This window comes from Chanodichthys erythropterus, chromosome 11 (assembly GCF_024489055.1).
Source record: "Chanodichthys erythropterus isolate Z2021 chromosome 11, ASM2448905v1, whole genome shotgun sequence".
In the NCBI taxonomy this organism is placed as follows: Eukaryota; Metazoa; Chordata; class Actinopteri; order Cypriniformes; family Xenocyprididae; genus Chanodichthys; species Chanodichthys erythropterus.
The window spans coordinates 59477770-59492768 of record NC_090231.1 but is presented as its reverse complement, the minus strand read 5'-3'; the positions used below and the strand labels follow the sequence as shown (position 1 = coordinate 59492768).

The window sequence follows — 14999 nt, the reverse complement described above, 5'->3', positions numbered from 1 at the left end:
TGTGGTTTTATTTCACATTAAAACATTTCATTAAAATATTTTTTATTTATTATTATTTTTTTTTTTTAAGATTACAAAAGAAATAAGTCAATGAATAATGACATTTCCTGAAAAACAAAGTTGAAAATGAACAAAATAAATTAAAACCAATTAATCAATCAAGCACAAAAAAAGTAAATAGCAGCACAAACAAACGACTGTCACAAACAAACGTAAATAACAGCTGTGACATCAAAACTGTTCAAATAAACGTACTAAATTCATCTGAAAACGTCAGATTCAAGTAAGATCAATCTCATTATTGCAGTGAAGAGTCAGTCGTTGAAGAGCGAAGCAGCTCACAAATCGCACTTTAACGCGAAACATCAGGAACGACTGTAAACATGTTCATTCACACATTCGCGCTGCAGCGAGAGGCTCAAACGCGTCAGTTTACAGCGTTAGCATTAGCACGTGAGCTCGTGTGCTCCCTCATTCCCTTAAAGTTTTACCTGAAACTGAGACTACAGGATGCTTTCAGCTTCATGACATTTCAATGATCGATCTGAAAACAAAACCTGCCCAATCGGGGGTTCTCCGGTAAAAACAACCCACGGCAACAGTGTAAAAGAAGCCTGATTCAGCGGGAAAACCACTGACTTGGACATAAAACTTTATGAAAGGTGATTTTTTTTCCCTCATTCTGTCAGTATACTGTAGTAATATTTTAAATAGACAGTTATATTTTAGCTTTTCTTAACGATAATATGTTTTAAATGAAGTATTTGAGGGGCTTTAGGTGATCATAATTTGATCAAATAACGATGTTAATTAATTGTAGTGTTAATTCTAGTGCTCTACATGTTGCCATTTCAGAAGTAAAAGCAGGAAAATCATATTTCAAGTCAGAGATTGAGAGTGTCGGCAGTTTTCAGTCGCTCCTGTCCGCTGTTATTAACCGTAAAACACGACAACATCAGTAAATCTTACAATACAGTTCAATAGTTCTTCACCTTTACTGAGCAACTGTTGTCATCAATAATGTGCATTACATCTTAAAGTCCACATGAAATTAGAAATGACTATTAGCGCACTAGTCTTATGATCAAATCATGGTGAATCCAAACGTTAATCCACAGGAAAACAAACGTGTTTGTGTTGGTAAAGTTGAGTCTAGCCAGGTTTGTCAGGTTTTCACAACAAAACCCGCCATTTGCTACTCAAAACGAGCCCAATCACATTTCAGGGGGAGTCCCCCAGTAAAAATAGCGTTCCGGGGGTTAAAATCTGTGTTTTGGGAATGGTTCCTCTGGTAAAATTTGCATTCCATGGGCTAAATATCATGGGGTCGCTTCAACCCGCAGACATGAAAAACAACCCGCGGCAACGGTGTAACAGTAGCCCAATTTTGCGGGAAAAGTCTAACTGAACCCGTGCTGGAATGGCGTTCCTTTTCAGCCTTTCATCAGGCTCCTCCCCCTAGTGGGCGGAGTCATGTTTCACATTTTATAAATCAAATATTTTTCTAATCTTGACAAATCACATGTCGTTGGAAAGGTCTGAGACTCGAGGTTCCATATTTGGACACTGTTTAGTGATAGAAATTATATTGTGACAGAAATGTATTGATTTGTGACAGATGAACACAACAAATGGTGTCTATCTTTGGTAAAGCGACTAAATAAACAAAATCTCAAAGGAACCTCAATTTTTGTTAAATCAATTTAAAATTTGGACACATCCTGGTTAGACATATTTGAGTTTCTAGCAAGTCCGAATCATTATGTTAAATTTATTTTTTGTTTAGTTCAGTATATTTGCTTTTTTACACTTTCATTTTTTGAAGTGCTTCCACTTCTGCAATAATCTGCCCAAAATGAGAGCAACCTTAGATCTGTATTCCTACTAATTCAGTTCGGATAGTTCTGAAGGGAGGTTTTTGATTTTAGTCAGTCCTGAACAATGTGGAGTCACACTCTTTCAAACCAAACTGTGTGTGAACAGAAGCAGATTCTGCATTCAAACCGGATTGAGAACTGAACGTGTGTGAACGCGGCCGTCACCGATTCACATCTGCGATACAGTTCTGGAAAAAAACATTTAAGACAAACGGTTCAAAAGTTTCTTTTAGTTTGTGATCTGGTTCAAGGATCATTGAGGCAGTGTTTCAACCATCGATGACTTACAGAACGAGAATCAGTCACAACTGGTTAACAATAGGAATTTCCTAAATCACTTCGTAAGACTGCACACACGACACACGTCTTTGATCCAACCACATGTTCACGTTATCCAAAGCAGTAGTACTCGTCGGTCTCCACACGAGGTCGATGAGGAGGTTTCTTGAAAGTCTCCTCCTCCACGACAGGTTTGTTGCTGAAACCGTCCGTCAGGTCAGTCGGCGAGTCGTTCTCGGGATCGTCCTCCCCAAGCGTGTCCAGATAACTGCCCACCGAAATCCCGTCCAATCCGTCGCTGCAGCTGCCGTGCTGGGACGCGTCCTGGCTGTCTGATAGGCTGTACAAGCTGCCCGTCAAGCTGCCCTCCCGGCTGGCCACGCCCCCTCGCTCCTCCATCACCCAGCGAATGGACTCGATTCCCTCGTTGATTGACAGCAGCTGATGCATCAGCTTAACATCAATCGAGCGGAGATGAGCCTGCGTTCAAGAAACACGTCAGTACAGTGATCCATAAACACAGCTTATGATTTCTACTACATTATTAATTTCTGTTACAGTGGAAGTGAATGAGGCAATGCAACACAAATTAAAATAAACGGCATTAAAAGCATGTTTTAAACCTTCAAAACGCACTAATTTTCAGCACATTAGCGCAAGCAGAAATCTCTTTATTTTCTGGTTTCAACAGAATGAAATGATGTAACTTTACATTCCTTTAATATTAAAAGCATTAAAGCCGGTAGTGTAAAGCTACAGCTGTGAACACGTTAACGTAAACACAATCCCAGTCTAATGAACACAGACGCCTCAGAGACTCATTCCTCAATAATAATCACGATATTGTCATGACAAGTGCTGAAAAAAACTACGAGTCAAAAGAGTCAAACTAACATTACACACTGAATCAACTGTCGTGTGAAGACTGTCGATTCAGTTTGTTTGCATCAGTTGTGACACAAATACAGGCAAATCATTCTAGAAAAGCAAATAAAGCACCAGATACAAATTCGCTCGTTTGCATGAGGTGTGCGTCAAACACGAACACGAGCGACCGAAGCCGTGGCTGGAAACACGAACCCTGCGTGACTGATCAATCATGAATGATTCACTGCTCGGGGGCAGACAGACCATAATACTGCCACTGTTCTCCACGGCAACAGCTGTCTGTATCCACACACACACACTGTATTAAACACAGATGAACTGTGCTGTAGAGGAACAGTTCAGTGATTCATGAAACCTGTACAACTTTATTTCATCGTATCGTTCAGCGGCTCTGATCCAGATAATGACAATGAATGAAGTGGAAACGCACAGAAGCGTGAGGTTCAGACCGACACGGGTCAATACTGACACACTTTAGTGTCGGATGTGAACGCTGAGAGTCTGTTGTTGTCGTGCACGAGCGAGACGTACAGGTTCAAAAGTTCACTCCCTTGAAGGGCAACTGCAGTTCTGAGAGTGAGTGTGTGTGTGTGTGTGTGTGTGTGTGTGTGTGTGTGTGTGTGTGTGTGTGTGCGTTGACCTGAAAATGTCCCTCCAGTCCTTCATCGCGGTGTCCGGCTCTTTAAATGCGTTCAGGCCTGCAGGGGTCACGACCTCACACACTAAATCACGAACACACATCAAACCTGCTGCCCGCCTGTGCCGTTATTGTTAACTAAAACTACAACTATTTCAAATAGTTTTCTTTAATTTATAAAACAGAAAACTTGCATTTAAAATATTACCTAGCCAGTGTTACTTTACTATCATTGATATTCTAATATTTTGCATTAGTTTTCGTTTATATATCGTCTGTTACATTTTAATTTTAGTTAAAGTTTAGTAATTTTGAGTTTGTCATTTTTAAGTTTTTTTTTATGTTTATGTAGTTTATTATTTTTTATTTTAAGTTTTAGTTTTATCAGTACATCGAGTTAAACTAAATGAAAATGAGAAATGCTGAATGCAAAATTGGAATTTACAATAATTTAATAAAAATAACAAAAGCACATAAAATACTAAAAGCAAAAAAAAAGCTAATTCAAAATATTTATAAAACATTATTGTATTTTTTAAAAGAACAGTATGTAAGTTTTCGCCACTAGAGGTCGCTTATTCGAAACAATAACAAAGGCGTAGCTTGATAACGCGTGAATAAGAGCCCGTCCGTATGAAGTCGAGTTTAGCTGTATACGTAAAAATTTTGTATCGTATCCGCGTTTCATCCAGACGAATCTGGTGTTTTGGGAGCTTGAAACAGTTATTTTTTGAAAACGGGTCCCAGAGTGGATAAATCTGAAAACGACACCTTGCATTTTCGTGTGTACAGCCAATGCATACATTTTTGTGAAATGATGAGTGTGGAATCATGGGAGTTGTCATCTTCACCTCCACAGCCGATGGAAAGCAATCTGATGGGTCTGAAATCATGAGCTAATGTATTAAAGTTTTATTAACCTTACTGTGGTATGAAACAGGGTGGAGCCGAGAGCTGCGGGAGCGGAGCGAATTAATAGATTATTATTAATTACACAGGTTAAAATGACATTTCTCAAAACATATGGGATAACAAGTATACAAAAATATATAAACACTGTGCTAGAGATTTTTGGATATTTTAATGCAAAAATCTTACATATCGTGCCTTTAATAACACTAAAATCACATCAGACTCTGACATGAGATGATCTGATAAATGATGTGATGTTTTGAATAGAACAAACACTTAAAAGTATGTACTGAAACAATCACTAGCTCTGGTGCTGATAGTGATCTCTCAGAAAACAAGTGTGCAAAACCTGAACCCTTCGGGGAACAACATGTTCCTTCGTTGCCAGTCAACGTTCATAGTAGTATCTTGAGGGTACACATTACCTGGGCTGGGGAGTAACGAAATACATGTAACGATGTTACACATTTAAAATACAAAATTAACTGTATTTCGTTACAGTTACATTTTAAATAGATAGTAATCAAATTACAGTTACATTCAAAAAGTATTTTAGATTACCAAAGTGATTACTTTGAATTTGAATGTCATTTATTTCATTTAATACAACGCAAGCTGTTTGAGGATTTTTAAACAACGAGGCAACTGTTGACGCAGTTCAGTTAGCCACCTGCAGAGTGCAGACATGCAAAACGGGAAAACAGCACGTAGGAATTTCATGGAATTTCAAAGACAGTCTTACTTATAAACATTAAAAAGGACGTAACGTCACAGTGCAAATGCAATCTACCTGCTACAAAACTTCTATTGGCTTCAAAGGATTCAACATCTAATCTGAAAAAGCATCTTGAGGTAAGTAGGTCTTTGAAAAATAACACGAAATCCACATGTTATTTAACGCATGATTAATCGGATGTTAATTCTGTTTTATAAATCCAATGGCTTTTTGTATTTTACAGACAACATTTAAATCATAAATCATTCCAAATGTTCAGGAAGCCTATATGACGCATTTATGTGAGTTCATGATCCGATTCGTAAACAAATTGTTCTTTTGAGATGATCTTTTTAATTAATCATTTGTTTTAGTTTACCAAAATATTGTAAATGAATTATTCACGAATTTGAGAGATCTGGGGTGGGTTTCCTGAAAGCATCGTTAGATAACTATAGTAGTCGTAAATTCCATTGAACTTCATTGCGACCATATCTGATTTGTGAAACGTATCCTGACTATCAAGTTTGACTCCGTGATTCTGTTGTGGCGGCTGACGCTCCTTAAAGGAACACTCCACTTTTTTTGAAAATAGGCTTATTTTCCAACTCCGCTAGAGTTGATCAGTTGAGTTTTACCGTTTTCGAATCCATTCACCCGATCTCCCATTCTGGCGGTACCACTTTTAGCATAGCTTAGCATAGTTCATTGAATCGGATTAGACCGTTAGCATCGCGCTCAAAAATGACCAAAGAGTTTCAATATTTTTCCTATTTAAATCTTGACTCTTCTGTAGTCACATCGTGTACTAAGACCGACTGAAAATGAAAAGTTGTGATTGTCTAAGCCGATGTGGCGAGGAACTATACTCTCATTCCGGCGTAAAAATTAAGGAACTTTGCTGCCGTGAGTGCAGCGGGAGCAATGATATTACACAGCGGCTGTGACCCCCTGAAATCAAAGTTCCTTGATTATTATGCCGGAATGAGAGTATAGTTTCTAGCCATATTGGCCTAGAAAATCACAGCTTTTCATTTTCCGTCGGTCTTAGTACACGATGTGACTACAGAAGAGTCAAAGACCAAACTTACTGACAGGATGCTTACTGCAATAGAAATGGATACTAGGGATAGTTCACACAAAATGACATGCCATATTTTTTTCCTAACCTGTATTACTTTCGTATGAAACTCAAAAAGAGAATAATGGTGGAGGAGGAATGCAAAAAACTGTTGAGAAACCGTAGCTGAGTCAGCAATGAATATATAGACCTTCTCTCAAGATGATTCTGTAGATCATTTGAACATTTTCTTTATAAATGCTCTAAATGTTACAAACAAACTTTGTTTATTAAACATAATTTAAAACACTGTGTTGATTTGACTCTAACAACCTATGTGTAGAAGGGCATTTCAAAAATACCATGGTGTCCAAAAATGTACCATGGTATTTTTGAAAGCACCTGTGAAAGCATTTTTTTTAAATGCTTTGGAAAACTGATATTAAAAATAAAATGTAGCGGAAAACCAAATCCTATGATGCGTAGAGGTCATTTTTATTTACAGGTTGTACACTTAAAGGGATAGTTCACCCAAAAATGAAAATTCTGTCATTTACTCACCCTCAAGTTGTTCCAAACCTGTATACATTTCTTTCTTTTGCTGAACATAAAGGATGATATTTTGAAGAATGGGGGAAACTGAACAGTTCTGGGGCTCCACTGACTTCCATAGTATTTTTTTTCCTACTATGGAAGTCAATGGTGCGCCAAAGCAGCCTAGTTACAAACTTTCCTCAAAATATCTTCCTTTTATTTTTAGGTGAACTATCCCTTTAAAACAGGACAATATGGTCCTTTGTATTTCAAACTATTCCAAAGTATTTAGATTAAGTTGAGTAATGTAACGAAATACGTTACAAATTACTTTTTAAAGCATGTATATTGTAATCTGTAGTGAAATACATTTTTACGTTCCCAACCCTGCACATTACCACTCACTAAATGCACTTTTTAGGGGTTGATCAGGCATAAAGTTGTACTTTTAAGGGCGCCGCTCTTTTGCTACTTCAGAAAATGTACAAAAGCCATTTAATCCGTTTCGTGAAGAACTGACTGATGTTGAGTGTGTTCGTGCAGGAGTGAATCAGACAGGCGAACAGCAGGCGGGCGGATCAGACCATCTGTTCGAGCTGTTAATCACACTGAACTGACCCGCTAACCCCTTCACAAACCAGTCCTCATTCCCTGCGTGACCCTCATCCACACATCAGATCACCGACACTGAAAAGCGTCCGAAACGTGCGGGACGAGGCGTGAGAAACAGCGCAGCCCACGTGACCGAGATCGGATCTTCAGTCGAGTGTGAATGAGCCAAACTATAATTACTACACATTAAACCAAAACCTAAAATTAAATAAATACAACCGAATTTGCGTATACAAATAAATACAGCTCAAAATGTTCAGTCAACTTCTGGAGAAGTTCCGATAGACGCGTTCATATGAGTATAAATACATCTATCTGTGAGGCGAATCATTCAGAAAAAGTAGAAATATATGATTCTCTGAACATTTCATTAAACATACAGATGTGCATTCTACTTACAAACCGTTATAATGCATTATAAATGGCTGCTGATGACGATATGTAGTTTAAACAGAAGAGCGACTCTAAAGATCCGACTCTTTCCGTAGCGACTCACCATCTGCTGCCGGAGGAATCGGATCTTGTTGTTGAGAGTGTTCAGATCGTCCGCGCGCGCGTGTGAGTCTGAGCATCTGATCGCAGCTTCTCCCGTGAACGAGCGAATCAGACTCTCCGGAACTTTACGGCCCAGTTTGTTCTCCACGTCTCTGAAGTCCGGCAGCTCCTCCATCTTTATCATCAATAATTCAGAGCCACAGGTGATCGATCCTACCGGGGCATGACGTCAAACACGCGGAAACAGCTCTCCGGGTGGCAGAAACAGGATTATTCCGGTAATGAGCTCCGGTGTACAGAAGGAGTTTCCGTGTGCAGAAGCTCCTCAGTCTGATCTGATCTGAGTCGAGTGTCTGACTGACGGACGGTGCGCGCGCACATACAACAGGTGACACCCGCCCTCGTGCGCGTCATCAACCGGCGCATGCGCAACACGTTCTTCACTCATTATTTAGACACGTTTCTCAACATACAATGACATATAAAATGGGTGCAAAGTACTTTCTTGCTCTTGTATGCGAGCATATGAGCTCAGGCTAGTTCTGTTGCCACAGGAATATTTCAGTACAGACTAACATAATCACCTGAAACACCAGCGCCATCTGGCGGTGAAATGAGGAAAGACCAAACCACTGAATTAATATAAACTGCTTATGATTTCTTTATCTTTTTTATTATGAGGATGCAGATTTAGCTGAAATATTGACAAGCTTTAAATAAAGTTATGTTTTGCCAGTTATGTTTTGTAAAAGTCGCTCGGCTGAATGTGAATGCTGTGAACATTTTCACCTGGTGAACAGCAGTGAAGCAGCAGCGCCATCTGGCGGTGACACGAGGAAACACCATACAGACTTGAAAGTTTGTTAGTGGTTTATTTCAGTCTTTTTAACATGAGACTTTAAATGATTCACAATTAAACTATTAAATAAAGATATTTTGCAAATAGCTTTAATGGAAGTTCCTCATTATTTCAGTGATATCAGCGGATGTTTCTGTGTGGTATTAAAAAAAAAACACCTTTAATTACTGTTACAGTCAGAGTAGAGGATTGTACCTGTCGAAAGGGTAGGAGTTCTGACCTTTTTCACAAAAAATATATTTTGTTGCCTTCTTCCCTATAAAATATTTTAGTAATCATCATAAATGATATATCATTTGAAAGCTTAAAACCTCAAAATTCATCCTGTGAAATTTTGAAAATCTGACATTGCTTTACCGTAGAAATTGTAATCTTTTAGCGGTCTCCTCCCCCTTAGTGTGGGGTCTCACAGTCTTTTAGGGTCAAAACTGTTTATAATCTAGACAAAATACATATATTTGGAAAGGTCTGAGTCTCAAGATTCAATATTATTTTGTTACAGAAGTAATATTGAAAGAGAAATTTATGCATTTGTGACAGAAACATAATTCAATGGAGTCGCCCGGTGGCTTTTTCTGGTATAACACCTAAACAAAATTGCATAAGAACCTCAATTGTTTTCATATCAACTTCAAATTTGGAACACAACTTATTGAGACATATGGCTTTATTTTTATAGCAATTTTGGATTTAAAACTATTTTATAAAATATTTATTTTATATAAAATATAATAAAAATAGTACAGTACATTTTCTTTACAGTAAATTTAAACTTGTATAACTTTTTATACTTTCATTTTTTGAAATTATTTCACTGCCACAATAATCTGCTGATTGTCTTCTTTAAAAAGAGACTGACCTTATGTCTGTATTCAAAAGTGTTCATGAATTATGACAATTTAAATTTGGATAGTGCACTTTTACGTCTAGGTTCAAAAATGGGGGGTGACAGTTCAAGTGTTTATACTACAGACTGCGTTTTGTCGTGGTCGTCGTAGCGCTGATACTGGTCTCCGAGCAACGGCCGCCGACCCTCCGACCTGTAGGAGCGTGACCGGACAACACACGTGGTGGCGGCAAAAATAATCGCCACGACGATGAGGGCGGCGACCACGGTGACGGTGATGATCTGGGTCAGTGTGAGAGGACGAGCTGGAAATATGAAACACATGAACACATGCAGGCTGTTCAGTAACACTCAAACGTTCACAAAGTTCTTTATTTACTATTAATAATAATATATAATAATAATAATGAAGCTGACCTGGCCACTCGACCTCATAGGAGTATCCCAGGTTTTCAGATGCTGTGACGAACATCTCTGCGTTGGTCACCGGCGGCCAGAAGGGCACCATGTTAAACTCTCTGTTGTGGCCGATGGGGGTGTTTTCCAGCGGATAGATGGACGCTTCTGGACACACACATACACATTAACATCCAGCCAAGGCCTTCATGATCATGACTGACAGTGAGGGAGGCGGTTTCACCTGGACTGTGTCTGCGCAGCCATTCGTCAAAGATGGCGTCAGTGAAGGTGTGCAGCAGCACGAATATGGGGTCGTTGGGGGAGAGATGCGTCTGTCCGCCCGTCCCGTTCAGAAACAGATGAGCCAGGTTATGCAGACTGCGCACGGCGGGGTCGTAGTTCCCCTGGGGGGCGCTGTAACCTGACAAAACAACACCACACCTGAACACACGGCACTCACAAACACTGACGCTGACGGTGAAGCCGCGTCTCACCCTCGACGCTGTTCCTGAAGCTCTCAGATGAGGTGGAGTAGAAGGGCGGCGTGTCGAACGCGTTGATCTCCAAACACGCCGCCACGTCCTGCGCCTCCGGCAGCCGCTGCACCATCGGACGCGCAACATTACCGGCAGGGTTTCTGCGGATGGGACTGCTCTCCGAACCTAACCCAACAATAACAACCATATTAATAACAATAATAATTATGCTCATATTAATAACAATAATGATAATATTGATAATAATAACGATCATGTCAATATTACTTAATAAAAATAATAGTAATAAAAATAATATGACAATAATATGAATAATAATACTAACCATAATAATTGCTAATAATAATAACAAATAAATAAATCAGTATCCTTAAAAATACTAATATATATCTTTAAATTCCCTCAATATAGTGAGGTTTTTGAATAAAGTAAATATGAAATTAATGTTGCTGGTCATATTGTGCAGAATTTGTAATCTCTCTTGCATTTTTGTTCTAATTTTCTTTTCAAGGCAAGATACCACATGAATATAGTAACATTTTAAGTAATAGAGACTTCAGTCACAGTACATTAACACAATTGTTTTGTGTTACAAGTGAAATGTTGTTTAAAAATGCAATTACATAATCTGATTAAATATGCACTAATTTGAATAAATTTCCAGAAAATAAATCTGAACATTGGGTAAAGCCAGGTTCAAAATTCATGTTTGATTTTATCAACATACTAGAGTTAAAGGTTTTTATAGAGGGGAATTTGGATTTCTCTTTTTATCACTCCATAAATCAGAAAATACTGTCAACAGATGAAAAAATACATTTTCACCATGTTTTCAGGAGTAAAGTGTTATATAAATCAGGCTGAATGATATATCAGCAAACCCCTCAGTAAAATCCTTCAGAATATAGGCAAGAATAAAACTGTAAGTTTTGGTGTGTGTAAGTTCAGCTGAAGTGGAGATAAAAACTCATTTTGAGAAATTGGTCTTTAAAGAAATGTACTGTAATTGAAATCTACAGACGCAAATAGAAAAAGTGCAAGAAAACAAACACTAAATGTGTGTTTTGGATGTTTTTTTCCCTCTAGTCTGAAAGAAGACATGTTATAAAAGCAAAATAGAGCTAAAAAAAACTGAGCAGTGCATGAAAAACACTGTGTTGTCTCGCCTTAAAGGTGTTTATTTTGCTGGAAAACAGAGAAAAATACTGATTAATAACATGTTTCAAATTTTGCCACAATTATTGTTATGCTATGTGAAGGTCTCATTGTGTGGGGAATGTCAAGAAATAGTAAAATAAACCAAAATTTAACATGAAAATATACCCTGAAGAATCCTACAGTAACAGCTCTAAAGGCCTGTTCACACACTGCTGCGATAAAGATATCGTTCTAAAAATCAGTCTAAACACAAATGACTAGCAGAGTCCACACCAACTACAACATTCAATATTGTTAGAATGACAGAGCAAATTTTTTCCAGCTGATGAACAATAACATTTTTTTTACAGCCAATCAGAATCCATCCTGCTTTAAGAGCTTGAGCATTTAAAGCAACAGGCGACAAAACTGCAGGTTATAATAAACAGGGTGATATTGTGTGCTGGAGTATATAGCTATCACTCTTGGTGTGAACGGGCCTTAAAGAGACAGCACCGGTGATTGGATCTCACTGTTGCAGATGGTCCCCAGCGTGTCGTACTCCTCCACGCTCTCACACACGACCCTCCAGCGAGAGAAGATGGAATTGGAGCTGATGCCGTTAGTGTCGAAGGTGCTGCGCGCGCCCATCAGATCATCCGTGCAGACGTCACACACGCTGCCGCCGATGGCGAAGTTCCAGTACGGCAGCGCGAAGCTCGGATCTCCCAACATGTCCTGAGGGAAACCAGTCAGTTCACAATCATTATCCCCAGATTTACATCCTGATGGCTTCATGTCGTCTCGTTCTTGATTTGTATATTTGATAAAGTCAAGTGTGGCCAACTCCTAGTCCTCAAAATAGAGAGAATTTGACATTTAAACAACCTTCATTTACACTTAAATTACTATCCTGTGGTGAAGCGCTGTGAAGGCTTCGTCTCAGAGACAGACGAGTCTTTGTGTGAGATGTTAAACAGGCCTCATCACACGCTTAATCACATTTTCTGTATATAAAGAGTGAATCTGTGTGTTTGTTTCCATTACTCTGATTATAATCACATCTGTGAAGCTCACGGATCATCCTGCACGAATGTGATCATTACACAGATCATTATCAGTGTCATCCTTTATCTGAAAATAAACACTGAAATCATTTGTGCAACCGATCCAATTAAGGCCAATTCCAACAGAAACAGGATTTCAGTTAAAAGAATATAAAGAAATACTTTTTATAAAGTTCTCTAGATTCAGTATTGTAGATGCCACGGATCCCCAAATATCATCCCTATCCTAAAATTTTAAATGCATCTCTCTTTTATAAACATCCAATTTATGCACTGAAAAATTGGTGTTATATTAGTTTCTATTAAATTTAATTTAATTTTTCTACTGACTATAGTAATGTACTATTAAATATTATTTATTTATTTCATTTTAATAATTTTTAATGCATATTAACTTGATCAAAATTTGATACAGTTTGCAGTTTGATACAGACCTGCATGTCTCGCTCCAGCTGCAGTAAATGGTACCGGTGCCACGTGACGAATCCGGGCCCCTCGTGACTGAAGTCCACCCCGCCGAAGCTGTCCTGCCCGGGCCCGAGGAACGTCTTACTGACCGAGTAATAGTGAGACCACACGAACAGGTTATAGATGCTGATGTTCTCGAACTGCACCGTGCTGTTGTCCGGCCCGAAGATCTCGGGGTACCGGCGGGTCGCGATCACGAGGTCCGGGTGGGGAGCGCGCTTGGCCTGGTCCAATGCGTTCACGAAGGCGCGCTTCTCCTCCGCGCTGAGCTGCATCACATTCCTCCGCACTGGAGAACAATAACAGTAATAATAATAATTCAAAAGGTATATTAATATTTTAAGTATAATTTATACTTATTAATAATTATATTTATATATATATATATATATATATATATATATATATATATATATATATATATATATATATATATATATATATATATATTAAATCTATATATAATGGGCAGTTCCCTGCTGAAAAGACCACCACGATGTTCACAAGAACATCTGATTAAGTTGGTCAGCATAGTGAATCTGGCTGACCAAGACAGGTAAAGGTGTTTCCAGCAGGACTGTTGAACATTTCTACCATGATAGAAAAAGAGTGAGTTTCTCTGACCCACGGGCACGCGCCGCTCGCACGCGTCTCCGGTGAGTCCGTGTCTGCAGCGGCCGCAGTCGAAGCCACTGAAGTTCCCGTTACAGCGACATGCGCGCGTGAAGAAGCGCAGCGGCCAGCGCTCGCGATCGTCGCGCCCGTCGTAGGGGTACTGAGGCCCGTGTGCACGCGCATCCGCGCTCACATCCACGCACTGCCCGCGGCCGGTGCTCGCGCCGCACGGGTCGTTCTCCAGGGCGAACGGGGACGGGCAGCACTGCGCGCTCCTGAGGCCCTCCGGCGTTACGCACACGCGCGGGAACTGAGCGCTAACGAGCACCAGCGCGTGCATGAGCAGGAGCATACCTCCACACAATGGCCACATCTTGGCCAAAATAGGACAATCTCAAAAGCAATCAATAAATATCCAAACAGTCTCCAAGAAACCTCCGAAAAAGATAGCCAGGTACTCTCAACAATAATTAACAAATCAAATAGTGTCAAACGTAATCAACAATATCCAAATTATCTTCAAAAGTGAAGCAAAACTTCCCACATCATCTCCAAAAACCGATCATTTGATGAATGTGCGTTAGCTGCTTCTCGATCAAGTGTTTTGTGGAATTAATGCTGCAGGAGTTTAAATACCGGCTGAGCGCGCGCGCGTGACTCCGGCATCTCTGATCGCCGCGTGACCGCGTCACATTCCACGAGCCCTCAACACTCTGCTCTTCACTGAGACACAGAACAAACTTTACCTGCCTTTAGTTCAGCAAGTATCATAATTTGATCTTCATCTGAGAATATTCTTAATGTACAAATGTACAAATTCTCTTTATTTTAGAATATGACACCATAACTCCACCTGTCCTCAGGTATAGCCTATAAACTTCATCCATATCAGAGATCGACTGAGGTTCCTTTAGTGGTTTCACACACATTCTGTTGTCAGCACTTTCAGGTAGTCATGAAAACATACAAGAATCAGAGTCAGTCTTTATCGTCATGAGAGGTTTTGGCTGGCAAGTATTCAAAAGGAATAATTTTTCATATTGGCCATGGTTTGTTATTGGTGGATCTCATGTGAGTGACAGGATGCCCCGCCCTCATCAT

At 39.4% G+C, this 14999-nt stretch overlaps 2 protein-coding genes across 2 annotated transcripts; both read right to left on the bottom strand.

Moving 5' to 3' along the window:
• Positions 1–9: 9 nt before the first annotated feature.
• On the bottom strand, positions 10–8840 carry LOC137030142 (leucine rich adaptor protein 1-like). The gene is made up of 2 exons (XM_067400307.1): positions 8011–8840; positions 10–2636 (listed from the first exon to the last, which is right to left on the bottom strand). Exons 1-2 carry the CDS (start codon positions 8191–8193, stop codon positions 2268–2270), a joined length of 552 nt encoding a protein of 183 aa, XP_067256408.1. The 5' UTR covers positions 8194–8840; the 3' UTR covers positions 10–2267.
• A 133-nt stretch (positions 8841–8973) lies between these two features.
• LOC137031012 (5,6-dihydroxyindole-2-carboxylic acid oxidase-like) lies at positions 8974–14343 on the bottom strand. The gene is made up of 7 exons (XM_067401584.1): positions 13908–14343; positions 13250–13572; positions 12282–12486; positions 10609–10776; positions 10356–10535; positions 10133–10279; positions 8974–10020 (listed from the first exon to the last, which is right to left on the bottom strand). Exons 1-7 carry the CDS (start codon positions 14269–14271, stop codon positions 9830–9832), a joined length of 1578 nt encoding a protein of 525 aa, XP_067257685.1. The 5' UTR covers positions 14272–14343; the 3' UTR covers positions 8974–9829.
• Between the last annotated feature and the right edge of the window lie 656 nt (positions 14344–14999).